The sequence below is a fragment of the Solanum lycopersicum genome, chromosome 12, assembly GCF_036512215.1.
Source record: "Solanum lycopersicum chromosome 12, SLM_r2.1".
Taxonomy (NCBI): domain Eukaryota; kingdom Viridiplantae; phylum Streptophyta; class Magnoliopsida; order Solanales; family Solanaceae; genus Solanum; species Solanum lycopersicum.
The window spans coordinates 56,607,248-56,624,516 of NC_090811.1; the positions used below are offsets into that span (position 1 = coordinate 56,607,248).

General features: G+C 35.8%; 1 protein-coding gene across 1 annotated transcript; it reads left to right on the forward strand.

Moving 5' to 3' along the window:
* The first annotated feature begins 8,070 nt into the window (after positions 1-8,070).
* Positions 8,071-8,610, forward strand: LOC138340454 (uncharacterized). Its single transcript, XM_069292178.1, has one exon. The coding sequence runs from the start codon at positions 8,071-8,073 to the stop codon at positions 8,608-8,610; it is 540 nt and encodes a 179-aa protein (XP_069148279.1).
* The last annotated feature ends 8,659 nt before the right edge of the window (positions 8,611-17,269 follow it).

Genomic DNA, 17,269 nt, shown 5'->3' on the forward strand with positions numbered 1-17,269 from the left:
TATATTTTGGGAATAGTATTGAGCACCAATATGAGGAAGAGTTCAGACAACTCCTAGTCCCAATAAACCATGTTTCCATAATTGGTAGACAAGGATCATACATTTTAGATAATTCCTTAGTGCTTTTTAGCATAGATTAGTGGATTCACTAAGTAGTTAGGTTATATACCCCGGCAAGGTATAAAACGACCCTGACATCGTGAGGTAAAATGTGGTATCATCACATAGCTCTTAAGTGATAGTTGTAGGTTAGAGAAACTCTCAGAAAATTATTTTGTATCATTATATACACAAAGTTAATTGTATTTTTATACAAACAAATTTTATATTGTATCTTTGCATACAAATGAGTTACTATTCTATTTCTTGTTATCCATGATTTAAAACTTTTCTTTATGTTGCATTCATATTATTTCTTTATATTGAAATGATTTAAGTTTAGGTAAGTTGAGCCCAAGTATGTACTTTTAGATCTTTTTAAGATTATGTGTTTAGAATTACCCTCGCATGCTCGTATATTGAAAGTACTTATTCCAGTTGACCTGCATCTTTTCATAATGCAGATACAGGTAGCCAGGATCAGCATCCAGCACATCATTCATTCTAGTTGACCTTCAAAGTTGTTGGTGATCCTTTTTGCTTCTTGAGGAACATTTTTATTGCTTTATCAGTCACTTCATAAGGATGTCGTCGGTCCTGTCCCAACGTTCAATTGAGTTGTTAGAGACTTCATAGTTACTTAGTTGATGTTAGTTCTTGAGCCTTTATGTTCCTGTTTTGATTATTGACACTTGATTGCCATTTGGCTAGTAAATGTTTCTTTATACATTCTAAGTTATCTATTGACATTTCAGTCTAATTTATAAAGCATTTTTATCATAAGTAAGTCTTCTTCTAAGAGTTATGCCAGGACAGGGGTTCGCTTGGGGCCAACAATTATTCTAAAGTGACAGTACCACCCAGGGTGTAGGCTCGGGGCGTGGAAATGTATTAATATAGGGCATATAATTCATGCATGGGGATTGTGTGATCTTGGTGCTTGCATTTATCTTATTCTTGCATCATTGCAGAAAAAGTTGGTTTTAATAGTCCTTAACCTACAACCATCATCTTACAATTTGCAGGTTGATCAGTTGCTTGACTCGAAGGTGTTGTCGAAGATGTGTCAGTTTAAGTGAGGTTGTTCATTTTTCTTATTGACTTTGTTGTGCCAAATTTTGATTTGAACCCTAAGATATCATTGATATCGGGGAAAACTTTCTTGGTCACTAGGCGTGCTTTGATAGACGTACCATCATGTCATTTAACAATGAGGTCACATGATAAAGTGGAAGTGTTAAAGGCATATTAGACATTGAAGTTTCATTAATTATTTAAAATGTGTCGTCGACTATTGTCATTAATCTTGCTTTTAAGATCATTACATCACATCTAGGCACCCACTAGAAAGAGTGTTGGTTGGACATACCATTTTTGTGATGCTGAAGCATAAAAGATAGTGCAAACATTGTATGTGGCCATTATAGGTATTTAAAGAGTCAATTTGGAACTATTCAATAGAGTGTTTGGTCTCCACCTAATATGTCAATTAAAGAAGCTCCTAAGCATGAGTTGAAAGAAATCCCATCTCACTGTCACGACCCAGGGTTACCCCCTAAAAGTAACAGAACATACCTAACTAGAAGGGGTCTCATACAAGCCCTTCGCATAATCATAAAATAACATAATAGAAAATAAAGAGAAATTTAAAAGTTTTACAATTGAAATCATTTTACATACAAAATCAAGCGGAAGTATTTACTAACACTTTGTCTCAAACCATTTATTAAACTCTTGAAGTAAAACCATTGGGACGCAGCCCATACAATGTCTAAGAGAAAAGGAAACGACATATAAAAATAAAGGGTTTGTCCTCAAATCTATGAGGTTTCACCAATTTTTCAACCCTTCTTGCACTTCTAGACAACTATCCTCCAAGAACACTCAAACTCTGATATCCTACATTTAATTAGAATGTTGGCAATATGCGTTAGTACAAAATGTACCAAGTAGGAAAGCTAACACAACATCATAAGAGCATATCAAATGGTTAGTCAATATAAGATATAATCATAAGAGTAACATATTCATAAGGATAATCTCCAACATAACATCATTCAATCACAAGTCAACATAAGACAAAGTTAATGAACATAAAAGATACATCATAATCATAACGAACCAATTTCTCATAATAAGAATCATATAAGCATAATTGAATCTTATTCAAATTCCATAATAGAAACATTCTGAATTAAAATCAAAATCATAAAAGTTCAAAGCAATAACAACATACCATAATACTACTCAAGCCAAGTATCCCTTTTTGGTTATCTTAAACATGATCTACATACATGGTCTACTCTTTAAGATTTTCTTCCATAAGGGTACCATACTCCTAGGTAAGCTCAAGTAAAACTTGTTAAATGCATGAGGGAATCCCATACCTCACACTAACTATTACTTTAAAGCCATCCTATTCATATTAACCCTCCCATGAAGCCATATTCGCTTAACTCTCATGACTAAGGGAATCTCTTGTAAGACCCTCAAAATGAGTTAGGGTGTCTAGAGCCTAAAATTTTATTCATAAGGTTATAAGGTCCTAATATGAATTGTAATGTGTAATTAATGAAGTGTATGAGGTTTGAGGTGATTTGGAAGTCAAACGTCAAGGGATGACCAAGACGTTCGACGACTAGTCACCTATGTGCCTTATGTATCTATACATTCTTATATTTATATTAAATGATCTTATGAAGTCTTAAAATTATTTATAAAGATTTTTATAGGTATTTTATGGAGTTTAATGAAGTTTGGAGTTCAAACATCTAAGACGTTCGAAAGTTAGCCCTTGAGACATTCATGTGTGTCTTTATGGGGCCTAGGATATTTGGACGTGTTGCGTCTAATTGATTTAAACCAAAATGATGTGGAAGATCCTTCACTTGTTAATGTTTTTATTTACGTTATAAACATCCGGGTATGGCTTCCAAAGGGCCCCGCAAAAAGGACACACAAGAAGGACCCAATGGCTGTTTTGGCAGTGTCAATCGACGAGCTCAAAGAACGTCACGTTGGTGGACTGACGCCCTCTCGATGGAAGGCGTCTATGGGAACTTATCCTGGAGAAGTCTTGGCTACATGACATCCTCAGAACCAAACGATGGAGGCACGGGATGGTCCTTCGACGGACCCACGCCCCGTTGTTGGTGTCCATCTATGTAGGCCTGCAGTCAATGCCATGCACGGTGCCTAAGTATGTGGTGAATGGGAAATTTACCCCACGTAATAAATTGAATCTACGAGGTTTATATACCTATTTTTAAGTATATATATATATGATCTAAAACGTGAATATCCCATACCCAATCCTCCAAATTAAAATCAAACCTCCCTCTCCCAAAATATCCTCTCTAGAAACCTCCATTGAATGTGAAGTTCAAGGGCAGCGTGTAGATGGGATTTTCCATGGATTCTTCACCAATTTTATTTAATTCTTCATGTAATAGAGCTATGGTTATCATTCATCTCTAACTAACCATGGCTTTTTCTTAAATTGATTTCAAAAGCATAATATGAATGTATTAATTATTATCTAATGATTTGGACGTGATTTTCAATCGAATTGCATGATGAACCCATGCTCTTTCACAAACTTGATTTAGCCTATGTATGGCTTTATGATATTCATCTTATGCTTATCAATTTGTGATTCACTTATGTTAATATACTTATTTCTAATGTGTAGAATGTATATTTATGGTATTTATAGATGAATGATCCAATTGGATCAATGTATGAAGAATTGAACATGACTAGCCTATGCCTCTATCTTATCACCGTAACATGGATCTTTAAATGTGTAAAAGTTGAATTTGACTATGTTAAGATGCTTTTAGCTACTACCTTAGGTTGATACCATGATTGAATTGTGTATATAAATCTTGTATGATCAAAGTAAATAAGGCTTAGTTTAAATTGATCTAGGTTCTTCTAGTCTATCAAGTAGTAAGTTATAATCTTAATGTTAGGTTGGTTGTCATGTGACTCGATCATGGTGAGCTGTCCTTAGCTACTGCCTGTTTGTATAATGTGATGATAATTATGTATAATTGATCTAATATGAATAGATAACCATTGAATTGGTAAACATTGATTTAGATTCTTATAGCATATAAACTTGGTAGAGGAATGTATATTTCGTGATCTATATCTTAGAAAGAATGAAGAATGATAAAGCTACGATGTTTTATCTCTTTAGATACTTCCCGAAAAGTATATTATTAATAAAATATGATTGATGAACAAGACTAGAAAAATTGGTTGATGATCTATAACTCTCTACTTCCTAGTATACATGTGATGTATTGTATTATATAGTAGTATGATCTTGTAGCGACTTGTACATGATTTAATTTATGATTATGGTATTTTAGCTACTGCCCTGTACTAGTATTGTTGATGAAAGATTATTAATGTTCAATGATGACCAAAGGCTAAAGGATTGGTAAGAATTGCTCTACTTTTCTACTTCTCTACTTCTCTATAATTTTGTTGATGAAGCCTTGTATGGCATTGTATGGTATAGCCCACTTATGGTGGCAATGTTTACTTTATTGTCATTATATATGTGTTGACCAAGGCCTTGAAGGCAAATTGATGCATATATGAATGTGTTGTAACGCCCCGTATCCAAAATAGACCAAAAATCAGCTTTTTAGAAATCTATAGGTGCAACTGACGGATACAATCCATGGACTCTTCCCGGACCCAGGGCTCGTGCTGCACATCCATGAATTGTGATTGAAACTCCCCCAAGAAACATCCCAGAAAAATTTGAATAAGTGTCGAACAATGGATGGACCTATGGTCCATAAGTCAGACTAAGGTCCGTATAATGTATCCGTTGATCAAGACCCCATTTACCCACTCTCTGACAAGAACCACGATTGACCATCACAATCCATAGATAGACCTATGGACTGTTGGTGGAAATTAGCAGACAGTTAGGGGGGAAATGCAGTTGGGTTAACTTCAAATGATCATAAATCTTAGCACAAAGTTAATTAGTTTTCCCATAACCTATGAAATGATAGACAATTGAATTAGCTTTCCATATCTACTGAGTTTGCTAAAATCAGACCTCCGAGTAAAATATGATGCTCGTTTTAGTATAGTCCTATTAAACAAACCCAACCTACGGATCCAAATGACGGATAGTCGATTTAACGATGGTCCGTTAGTCTAGGTCGTCATTTCGTCTGACATCAACTAACTCAGGGGTCTTTTGATCTTTTTCCACTTCATTTAAACCCTATAATACATCTTTTTGACCCTAAATAATCAGAATTTAGTAAGTTTAATCCTAAAACTTACCAAAGTCAAAATCATAAATCAAAACTTAGAAAATTAGAAGCAAAAAAGGAGAGAAAGGTTAAGAACCCTAGTTCAAAAATACAGCAAGGTTCTAGCAGTTCCAGCCCTGAAATCTAAATATTTCTCAAAGAATTTCATCACCAGGTATGTGAGATTTCATTATTGGTTTCCTTTCACAAATTGGATCCCTAGTGTTCAGTCTGTTTTTTATTCTCTTATCATGAATAAACCTAGGGTTTCTAGAACTATAACAGAACTTTCTGAATTTATTAAATATATGTTCCAAATCAGATGACAATGTCATTACTCATATAATTTCATTAATTTCATAATACTATCTATGTATTTCTTTAATTCGTGAATTACACATGCTAGGTCATATATTTCATTTGCTTCAGATATACATGCCTCAGTTATAAATGTATAAATTACAAAATTAATTGTTGCATTTTAAGCTTTCATGTAAGTTTTGAGCTATTCAGTATTTATAAAAATCCTGTCATAATATGTTAATCATTTAATTAATTGAAAATAGCATAATACCTAGTTGGACTAGGGTTTAGCGTACCCAATAAGTCCCAAAACTACTAACCAAGTAAGTTGTAAGTCCCCTCTGTGGGCATCAACTTAATGATCACACCAACATGTCTTTATACCTCTGGCAGGGTATATTGGGTCCTCTCAGTGGTGCATATACAACGGGCTCCATATTTATCTCATATGGTTTTAGTATCGGTTATCAGTAGCTCCGATAGATCAGTCAAATTCCACTGTATTGACCATTTATTAAATATCCAATATCAATTTCAGCATGTTATAAATTGGTCATTGCATTCAGTTATTTCAGCATTCAAAATTTATATTATGTTTAGATTATATAGTTGATTTTGTGCTTATTCAATTATGTATTATTTCAGCTTTACTGAATCCTTCATGATCAGTACCTTCAAGTATTGATGGATACGTGCGCTACATCTTACCGTGGTGTAGATTCAGGTTCTCAACATCCAAATCACGCATAGATCAATTCCCAATCTTCTATTCAGCAGATTTACTGGTGAGTCATCATTCTCTGAGGACAATAGTCATGAGTTCATTTCAGTCTTTTAGTCATTTAGTTTCAGTTTTTGCTAGACTTAGCTGGGCCTTTTCCCATCATTTCTAGTTAGTTAGAGGCTTATTTCAGACATAGTTAGTTTCATCTTAGTATTGAGTTAATATTTTCTTTTAATTAAACTCATTGTTTCAAATATCTAAGTTATAGAATGTGGGTATTCCCCATCTTTTTAGTTTAAATTATGACTTAGCTTCCGCATTCAGTTTATCATCTTTAGTATGCTCATGATCATGCCAACAGGGTTAGCTTGGGATCACTTGTGGTCCTAGGTTTCATGTACGCATTTCGGGGGTAGATCGGGGCGTGACAAAACATGGTATTAGAGCATTAGGTTTAAGTGTCCTAGGATGTCTGAAAAACCCCACTAAGTAGAGACTTTTACATGGGTATGAAGTGAACCACATCTAATGAGCGGGAGGCTACAAAGTGTTTTAGGAAAGCTTCACTTTCTTGTTACTCTTATTGTGCTTAAGGTATGATCTTATTCTACTCTAACTTGACATTCTACGTTTCAGATCATGCCTCCTCGTAGACCTAATGCTAGGAATGTGAATGCTAGGAATGCCAACACATATCCTCCAGTCCCAAATCAGGAAGTCTCCAATGATGAGTTTAGGAATGTCATACAGATGTTGGCTCAGAGTATAACTAACTAGAAAAATCGGTCTCATGCTTATGTGAATGCAAATGATGCATCGGTAATAGCAAGGGTCTTTGACTTTGTTATGATGAATCCACATGAGTTCTTAGGATCAAAAACTAATGAGTACCCTCAGAATTCCTTGGATGAGATCAAGAGGATCATTGAGGTAATGCAAGTCACTGGGAATGATCGAGTTGAGTTGGCATCATTCTAGTTGAAGGATGTTGCTCATATTTGGTACACTCTGTGGATGGAAAGTAGGGGTACATATGCAAATCCTATTACTTTGGATTGCTTTAGTGAGACATTTATAGAGAGGTTTTTCCCAATAGAGTTGAGAAAAGCAAAGGGTCAAGAATTCATAAACTTAAGGTAGGAAAACATGAAGGTCCAAGAGCATGGGCTCAAGTTTAAGCAACTCTCCAGGTATGCTCCTCACATAGTTGCTGACTCCAGGGATCAGATGAATAAGTTCTTGTATTGAGTGTTTGATTTAGTGAAAACTGAGTGCAGAAGTGCTATGTTACGTGGAGATATGAACATCTCTAGTCTTATGACTCATGCTCAGCAGGTTGAGGGTGATAAGCTTAGGGAACAGGATAAGGAGAACCACAAGGATAGGATAGGTAACTATATTATTCTCCGCAAGAAACTGGGTGGTGGAAATCGCTCGCATAGCCAGCAAAAGTTTTTAGCTCCAACCCCTTCGTCTGCTAGTGTTCCATTCTCCAAGAATTAGAATTACTACAAGGTTAGAGCACCAAGCTCTAAGTCTCAGGAAAGTATTTCACGCAACAAGATGTACCCCATATACCCTAAGTGTGGTAAAAACCATCCGGGCGAGTGTCTCACAGGAAAAGAAGTATGTTTTGGGTACGGTCAGTCTGGTCACATGTTGAGGGATTATCCTTCTCGACAGGGTCAAGGAGGTAGTAATTGTAGAGCTCAATCTATAACTTCATCAGCACCAGCAAGTCACCCGACTCAGCAAAGTAACTTATCTAGTACAGGTGGCGGTCAACACCAGAACAGGTTGTATGCTCTTCAGGCTTGCCAATATCAGGAAGCTTCTCCTGATGTAGTCACTTGTATATTAGGAGTCTTTGACCTTGATGTATATGCATTGTTAGATCCTGGGGCTACTCTTTCCATTGTAACTCTTTCTATAGAATTCCAATTCACTGTTAGTCCAAAAACTCTCTCAAAACCTTTCTCAGTCTCTACTTCAGTCTGTGACCGAGTTATAGCTAGACGAATATACAGTAATTGCCCTATCACAGTCTCCCAGAAAGTCAACTTAGTAGATCTTGTAGAGTTAGAAATGGTAGACTTCGACGTTATTCTACGCATGGACTGGTTACATTTCTGTTATGCCTCAGTGAATTGTAGAACTAGGGATGTTCGTTTTAAGTTCCAAACGAACCAGTCCTAGAATGGAAGGGTAACATCTTGACGCCTATTGGTCGATTAATTTCTTACCTTAAGGCTAGAAAGATGATCTTTATGGGTTATTTCTATCATCTAGTTCGGGTTATGGATTCTATCCCTGAAACCCCAACTCTTGAGTCAATTCCAGTAGTCTGTGAATTTCCAAAAGATCTTCCCAAAATCCCTACTGAAAGGGAAATTGACTTTGGAAATGATTTTCTTGCACAAACCCAGCGTATTTCTATTCCTCCTTATAGAATGGCTCCAACAGAGCTTATGAAATTGAAAGAGCACTTAAAAGACCTTCTAGAGAAGGGCTTCATTATACCTAGTATTTCACCATAGGGTGCACCAGTATTGGTCGTAATGAACAAAGATAGTTCTCTCCAAAAGTGCACTGACTATAAATAATTGAACAAATTCACAATCGAGAATAAGTATTTCATCCCCAGGATTGATGACTTGGTTGACCAACTTGAAGGAGCTAGACATTTCTCAAAGATAGACATCAGATCGGGTTACCATCAGCTTAGAGTCAGAGATAGTGAAATTCCAAAAACAAGCTTCAGAACTTGGTATGGGCATTACAAAATTGTAGTTATGTCGTTTGGACTAACCAATGCTCCTACAGATTTCATGGATTTGATAAACAAAATGTTCAAACAGTACTTGGACTTGTTCGTTATCGTCTTGATTGATGATATCCTCATTTACTCGAGGAATGACGAGGAATGAGGAAGAACATGCAAGTCATTCCACAATTGTTCTACAAACTCTCAAGGATCGCCAATTATTTGCTAAGTTTAGCAAATATGAGTTCTGGTTGCAGTCCGTTGCTTTCCATGGTCACATTGTATCTAGCGAAGGGATCCGAGTAAATTCATAGAAGATAGAAGTCGTGAAACAATGTCCCAGACCTACCTCTACTACAAATATTAGAAGTTTCTTAGGTCTAGCAGGTTATTACAAAAGGTCCGCTGAAGGATTTTCATCCATAGCCTCACCATTGACTAGGTTAACTCAAAAGATAGTCAAGTTTCAATTGTCCGATGATTATGAGAAAGGTTTTGCATAATTGAAAACTAGATTAACTACAGCTCATGTCTTGACTCTACCAGAGGGTTCAGATGGTTATGTTATCTATTGTGATGCACACAGAGTTGGCCAAGGTTTTTTATTGATGCAGTGAGATAACGTTATAGCTTATGCTTCTCGACAGTTTAAGGTTCATGAGAAGAGCTACCCAACCCATGACCTCGAGCTTGCAACAGTGGTGTTTGCCCTCAAGATATAGAGACACTACGTGTACGCTGTTCATGTAGATGTGTTCACTGATCATAAGAGCCTTCAATATGTGTTCACCCAGAAAAGTTAAATCTTCGCCAGAGGAGATGGCTTGATTTCTTTAAGGATTATAATATAAATGTGCATTATTATCAGTGTAAGGCAAATGTAGTAGCAAATGCTCTTAGCAAATTATCTATGGGTAGTGTAGCACATTATGAGGAAGAAATAAAGGATCTAGTAGAGGATGTTCACTGGCTTGCTCGCTTAGGAGTTTGCCTTATGAGCATACCAGAAAATAGTGTGACTGTTTAGAATGGGGCAGAATCCTTTTTGGTAGTAGAGGTTAAGAAAAAGCAAGACAGTGATCCAATCATTCTTGAACTTAAGAGTGCAGTCCACAATCAGAGAGTGGAGGTTTTCTCCCAAGGGGGAGATAGTGTACTTCGCTACCAGGGTAGATTGTGTGTTCCTGATGTGGGTGAGTTGAGAAAGCATATCCTTGTAGAAACTCATAACCCAAAAATCCTAGTCAACCAGGTGCGACTAAGATGTATCGTGATCTGGGGGAAGTCTATTGGTGGAATGGCATGAAGAGGGATATATAATATTTTGTGAGTAAGTGCCCCAATTGCCAGCAAGTCAAGGTAGAACATCAGAAACCAGGAGGTATGCCTCAAGAGATCGATATTCCTACTTGGAAGTGGGAATTGATCAATATGGATTTCATCACAGGGTTACCTCGTACTCACAAAAAACATTACTCAATTTGGGTGATAGTTGATAGGATGACTAAGTCTTCTCGCTTTTTAGCGATAAAGACTACAGATTCAGCATAGGACTATGCCAAGCTCTACATTAATGAAATTATGAGTTTGCATGGGGTTTCTTTGTCTATTTTTTCATATAAAGGTCCTCAGTTTACCTCTTATTTACGGAAGTCATTTTACAAAGGTCTTGGTAAGGAAGTTAACCTTAGAACAACATTTCATCCACAGACGGATAGACAGGCAGAGCGTACCATTATGACCCTTAGGATATATTGAGAGCTTGTGTAATCGATTTCAAGGATAGTAGGGCTGAGTGTAATCAATTTCAAGGGTAGTAGGGATGATCATCTTCCTCTTATTGTGTTCGCCTACAACAATAGCTACCATTCTAGCATTCAAATAGCCCATTATGAGGCACTGTTGGGCGTAGATGTAGATATCATGTTGGTTGGTTCGAAGTAGGTGAAGCAGCTTTGATAGGGCCAGATTAGATCCTTTATGCTATGGAGAAAGTGCAACTCATTAGAGAGAGACTTAAGACAGCCCAGAGTCATCAGAAATCTTATGCAGATGAAGGAAAAGGGAACCAGAGTTCCAAGTTGATGATTGGGTTTTCCTAAAAGTGCCACTTATGAAAGGAGTGTTGAGATTTGACAAGAAAGGGAAATAGATATGTAGGCTCTTACAAGATCTTGAAAAGGGTTGGCAAGGTGGTATATGAGCTAGAGTTTCCAGCAAAATTAGCAGTAGTACATTCGGTCTTCCACTTTCTCACTCTTGAAGAAGTGTGTGGGTGATCCAGCCTTTGTAGTGCCATTAGAGAGTGTCACGGTGAAAGAGAGTCTATTTTATGCGGATGTACCAGTTGAGATTCTTGACCGTCAGGTAAGAAGGTTGAGAAATAAAGAAGTCACTTCAGTTTTTTAGTCATTCATGCATGAATTCAGCCTTAGAATCATTTTCCCTCAGTTTGTACTTGCATTTTTAGGGTATTTGCATGTTCTTGGAACTCAATTCAGTCAGAAACTTAGATCTCAGTGTTTAGAAGTAGGGATTGCAGAACTCTCCCTCTATTTAAGCTAGTTTAGTCTTCATTCGAGGACGATTGTTCCCAAGGGGGAGAAAATGTAACACCCCATATCCAAAACAAACCTAAACCAGCTTTTTAGAAATCTGCAAGTGTAATCAACGGTTACCATCGACGAACCTTAGCCTGACCCACGACCCGTGCTGCACATCTGTCGATTGCAACTTAAAATCCCCCAAGACGTAGCCTAGAAAATTTTACTAAGTGTTGAATGATGGATGGACCTACAGTCTGTAGGTCAGACTATGGTTCGTAGTCTGTATCAGTAGATCAAGACACCATTTACCCACTCTCTAAAAAGAACAACGATTGACCAACACGGTACGTAGATGGACCTACGGACCGTAGGTGGAAATCAGTAGACAGTTAGGAGGAAAATGCAGTTGGTTCAACTTCAAATGAACTAACTTTTAGCAAAAAAATGAATTAGGTGTTCCATGACCTATGAAATGATCGATAATTGAATTAGCTTTCCATACCTACCGATTTTTGTAAAATAAGATATTTAAGAAAAAATTTATGCCCATTTTAGTAAATATCTATCGAACAAACCCAACCTACAGATCCAAAGGACGGATAGTTGATTGAACGACGGCCCATCAGTCCAGGTCGTCATTTGGTCTGATAGCAACTAACTCAGGGGTTTTTTAGTCTTTCCCCACTTTTTTAAACCCTAGGATACATCATTCTGACTCTAATTTATCATATTTTAGTTAGTTTAAGCCAATAAACATAACTTAAATTAACCTCAGTCAAAATCATAAATAAAAACTTAGAAAATTAGAAGCAAGAACGGAGAAAAAGGTCAAGAACCCTAGTTTAAGGACGCACTAAGGTTCCAGCAGTTCCAGCCCCGAAATCTAAATATTTTTCCGTGAATTTCATCACCACGCATGTGGATTTCACTAGTGGGTTCCTTTCACCCATTAGATCCCTAGTTTTTAGTCAGTTCTTGATTCTCTTATCATGAATAAACCTACGGTTTCTAGACCTACAATAGAACTTTATGAATTTATTAAATATATGTTCCAAATCAGATTACCATATTATTACATAGATTATTTCATTAATTTCAGAACCCTAGCTTGTATTTCTTAAGTTCTTGAATTATACATGCTAGGTCAAATATTTCATTTACTTCAGATATACATGCCTCAGTTATAAATACATAAATTACTAGATTAATTGTTGCATTCTCAGCTTTAGTGTTCAGTTTTGAGCTATTCAGTATTTACAACAATTCAGTTATAATATATTAATTATTTAATTTATTGGGAGTATCATAATTTCGAGTTGGACTAGCTCGAGTTGGACTAGGGTTCAGTGTACCCAATTAGTCCCAAAACTACTAGCCATGTAGGTTGTAAGTCCCCTTTGTGGGCATCAGCTTAGTGATCACACCAGCATGTCTTTATACCTCTGGTAGGGTATATTGGGTCCTCTCGATGGGCATATACAATATGCTCCACATTTATCTCATATGGTTTTATTATCGGTTATCAATAGCTCCGATAGATCAGTAAAATTCCACTATATTGACCATTTATCAGAATATACAATATTCAATTTTAGCATGTTATAAATTGGTCATTGCATTCAGTTATCTCAGCATTCAAAATCTATATTATGTTTAGATTATGTACTTGCTTTTGTGCTTGTTCAATTATGTACTATTTCAGCTTTACCCTATCCAACATGATCAGTACCTTCTAGTATTGATGTATATGTGTGCTAAATCTTCTCGTGGTGTAGGTTTAGGATCTCAGTATCCAGATCACACATAGATCGATTGCCGAGCTCCAGTTCAGCAGATTCAATGGTGAGTCCTCATTCTCCGAGGACAACAGTCATGAGTTAATTTCAGTGTTTAAGTCATTTAGTATCAATTTTTGCTAGACTTAGGTGGGGCTTTTCCGCGCATTTCTAGTTAGTTAGAGGCTTATTTCAGACATAGTTAGTTTTAGCTTCGTATTGAGTTAATATTTTCTTTGTATTAAACTCATTGTATCAAATTTCACAGTTATAGAATGTGGGTATTCTCCATCTTTTCAGTTTAAATTATGACTTAGATTTCGCATTCATTTTATTATCTTTAGTATGCTCATGATCATGCCATCAGGTTTAGCTCAGGATCACTTGTGGTCCTATGTTCCGTGTCCGTGTTGCGGGCATAGCTCGGGGCGTGAAAAAACTTGGTATCAGAGCACTATATTTAAGTGTCCTAGGATGTCTAAAAATTCGCACTAAGTAGAGTCATTTTCATGGGACAACCCACTTGGCCACCATAAGTGAACTATGGTGCATTGCCAAGTCACTTAGGAGATCATGGAGACCAATCGCCAACTAGGTCCATCGAAGAACAAAATATCTTTCACTATACCTTGCTAGCTTAGGTCCTTATCCACTCCCTAGGCTTGACACCCCACATGCTAAGACTTAGTTTATTCTATAAGGTTACGGGGTGTAAGACGTGCCTGAATGTTCAACCACTTAACCCCTCCTTCCAAGCACATAAAGTCTCATCTATGACTTTAATTGTCAACATCACACTCTAAAGCCCTAAATCTTGACTCTAGTTTTGTATACTAATTTTTGGGATGTTACACTTACCTTAGGTGTGTATTTTTCGGTTATAATAAAATGTAACCAGTGAGTGTTTCTACTGAGTTGTTTGAAATGTAGGTTAATGCGGTTTGACTTTAATAAAAAGAAAAACACAGATATTGAATTGAATATATTTGATATACATAGAACTACTCCAACTTTGTGCATGCATAAGATATACGTGAAATAAAGCCACAAGCTAACTGCACAACATCGTCCCCAACTAAATCTAGTAATTTAAGATATGATAAGAAAAGAGGTAATCAAGTGGTTAGATGCTTAAATAGTGTACTGTATATCATAGAACAAGTGGGTGAGTCCTTTTTAATGTGTGCCTAAGAAAAGGGTCATGATTGCGGTGACAAGTGATAAGAAGAATATTTTAATGTACAATCATAAATTTAATAAGGCCAGTATAAAGGACCACTACCTAGTCCTATTCATTGATTAAATTCTGAACAAGTTAGTTAGGCAAGATTATTACTCCTTTTAGATGGGTATACATGATACAACCAGATTGTCATTGCCCTGGAGGATCATGAAAAGATCACCTTTAATTGTTCTTAAAAAACATATGCTTTGAAGCATATTCCCTTCGGAAGCTATAATGCGACAACCAATTTTCAGAGATGCATGATGGTCATACTTCATAACGTGGTAAGGACTTTTGTGGAGATTTTCAAGGATGATTTCATTATCTTTGAGAAATATTTTTATTTGTACTTGGATAATATTGATAATGTACTTGCATGATGTGAGGAGAAAAATCTAGTGTTAAAGAAGGAAAAATGTTATATCTTAGTCAGAGAAGGCATTGTTCTGGGCCACAAGTTTTCTAACCAAGGGTTAGAGGTTGATAAAGCTAATGTTGAAGTCATAGAGAAGCTTCCACCTTCAATCTCAGTAAAAATGGTAAGAAACTTTCTTAGTCATGTACGTTTGTATAAGACGATCAACAACGATTTCTCCAAGACAAGAACAATGTATAGTGTCTTTGAGGAAGAGGTTAAGTTGGAATTTGATGTGAGCTACATTGAAGCATTGAGGTGCTTAAGAAGAATCTAATAGAGGCTCAAATCTTTCGTTCTCCTATCATTTTAACTCATTTGTGATGCTAGTGATGTAGCTGTGGTTGTGACTGTGGTGTTTATCTAATAAAATTAGAAGGTGTTCCACTCTATATACTATGCAAGCAAGAGCCATGATTTCGCAAAAGAAAAAAAGATCGTGAAAAAAAGAAGATGCTTCGGTGTTCTTTACCTTTGTAAAGTTCAGATCTTTAATGTACCTCATGTTCATTAATGTTTTTTTCCAACTTTTACTATTTTCCCCCATTTCCATAGCTTCCCTTTATGTTTTGTGTTTTGCTGAGAAGGAAATAGAGTAAAATAGTCAACATTTTTCTAATAAATTCATATTTTGAATATATGTTGAGTTCTTTCCAACCCCAATTACCACAATTGTAAGATTTGTTTCCATTATGTATATACTCCACTTCTCTTCATAAATCAATGAGCATGAAAGATACAAGAATGCAAGAACGGAATGAACAACATAGTATGTTGATGTACGAATGCATCTACTTTGAAAGAATATTTTTTAAAATCAAGGCATAACGACCCATACTGTGAGTAACTTTAAGGGTGACTTGATTAAAGGAAACCCCAAAGAAAAGTGTTTGTGCTATTTTTATAATCTACAAGTAGAAAGTAGTAAAATTCTATTTCTGTTATTGACTTGGAACATAGCAAAAACTGTTTTTCTTTAATGGGAGGGAGGTTCGTTGAAACCAACCATCCTTTAAGTGACTCTTGTTATGAGCCGTCATACTTGGCTTGAAGTAATATTTCTTTTACAATACATATATTATGTATACATATATATATTAAGGTGAAAATTAAGAAGAGGCAGATGGAGTTGGGTTTGTAGACAACTCAATCTTTATTCAGATTTGGAATGTATTAGAAAAAAATGTTTAGTGTTTTTCTTTATACCTTACATGGCACTAACGTATTTATTTTAATTTAAATTTAAAAGAAATCAGATTTACAAAAAAGAGATTCGTAGTGAGTAAATTTTAATCATCCTTTATGCTATCTTTAGTTGGTAGAGTAACCCTATATTCTAACATGTTCTAAATAAAATACACAAAGTTCAGGTGGATTTTTCCAAAAAAAAAAGTATCACATTGAGGATTACTTAGTTCAAATTTATGATTTAGACCTAATTTATTCTCATCGAGATAATAAAATAAATGCACCAAACTTATTTATTCTTATCAGTATGATAAAATAAATGCACCAGCACAAAATAAAGAAATAAAAACAGTACACGCATTTTCAAATACATCTATAATATTAATATAAGTTTTAGTTTTTTTCAACCCCAATTACTATGTCTATTCTAAAATTATGATCTCATTATGTATATAATTCCCCTTATCTTCATAACTCGATGAGCATGAAAGATACAAGAATGCAAGAACGGAATGAACAAAATGTATGTTGATGTGGCAATGAATCTATTGTGAAAGAATCTTTCTTTCAAGTCAAGGCATAGCGACTCGTACTATGAGTGATTTCAAGGGTGAGTGGATTAAAGGAACCCCAAAGTAATGTTTTTGTGCTATTGTTATAATATACATGTAAAAAGTTGTAGAATCCTATTTGTATTGTTGACTTGGAACATAGCACAAACTGCCTTTGTTTTTTTTTTTTTTTTTTTGGGGGGGTGGGGTCATTTAAACCAACCATCTTTTAAATGACTCCTAGTATGAGCCGCTATTCTTGGATCGAACAAATATTTATCTTACAACACATACATTAATATATCAACTTACCATGTTGTCCATTTTACCCATGCATTTATTCTACTTGTATGTTCATTAGAGAGTCGAGGACGAACATATTTATTAAGGT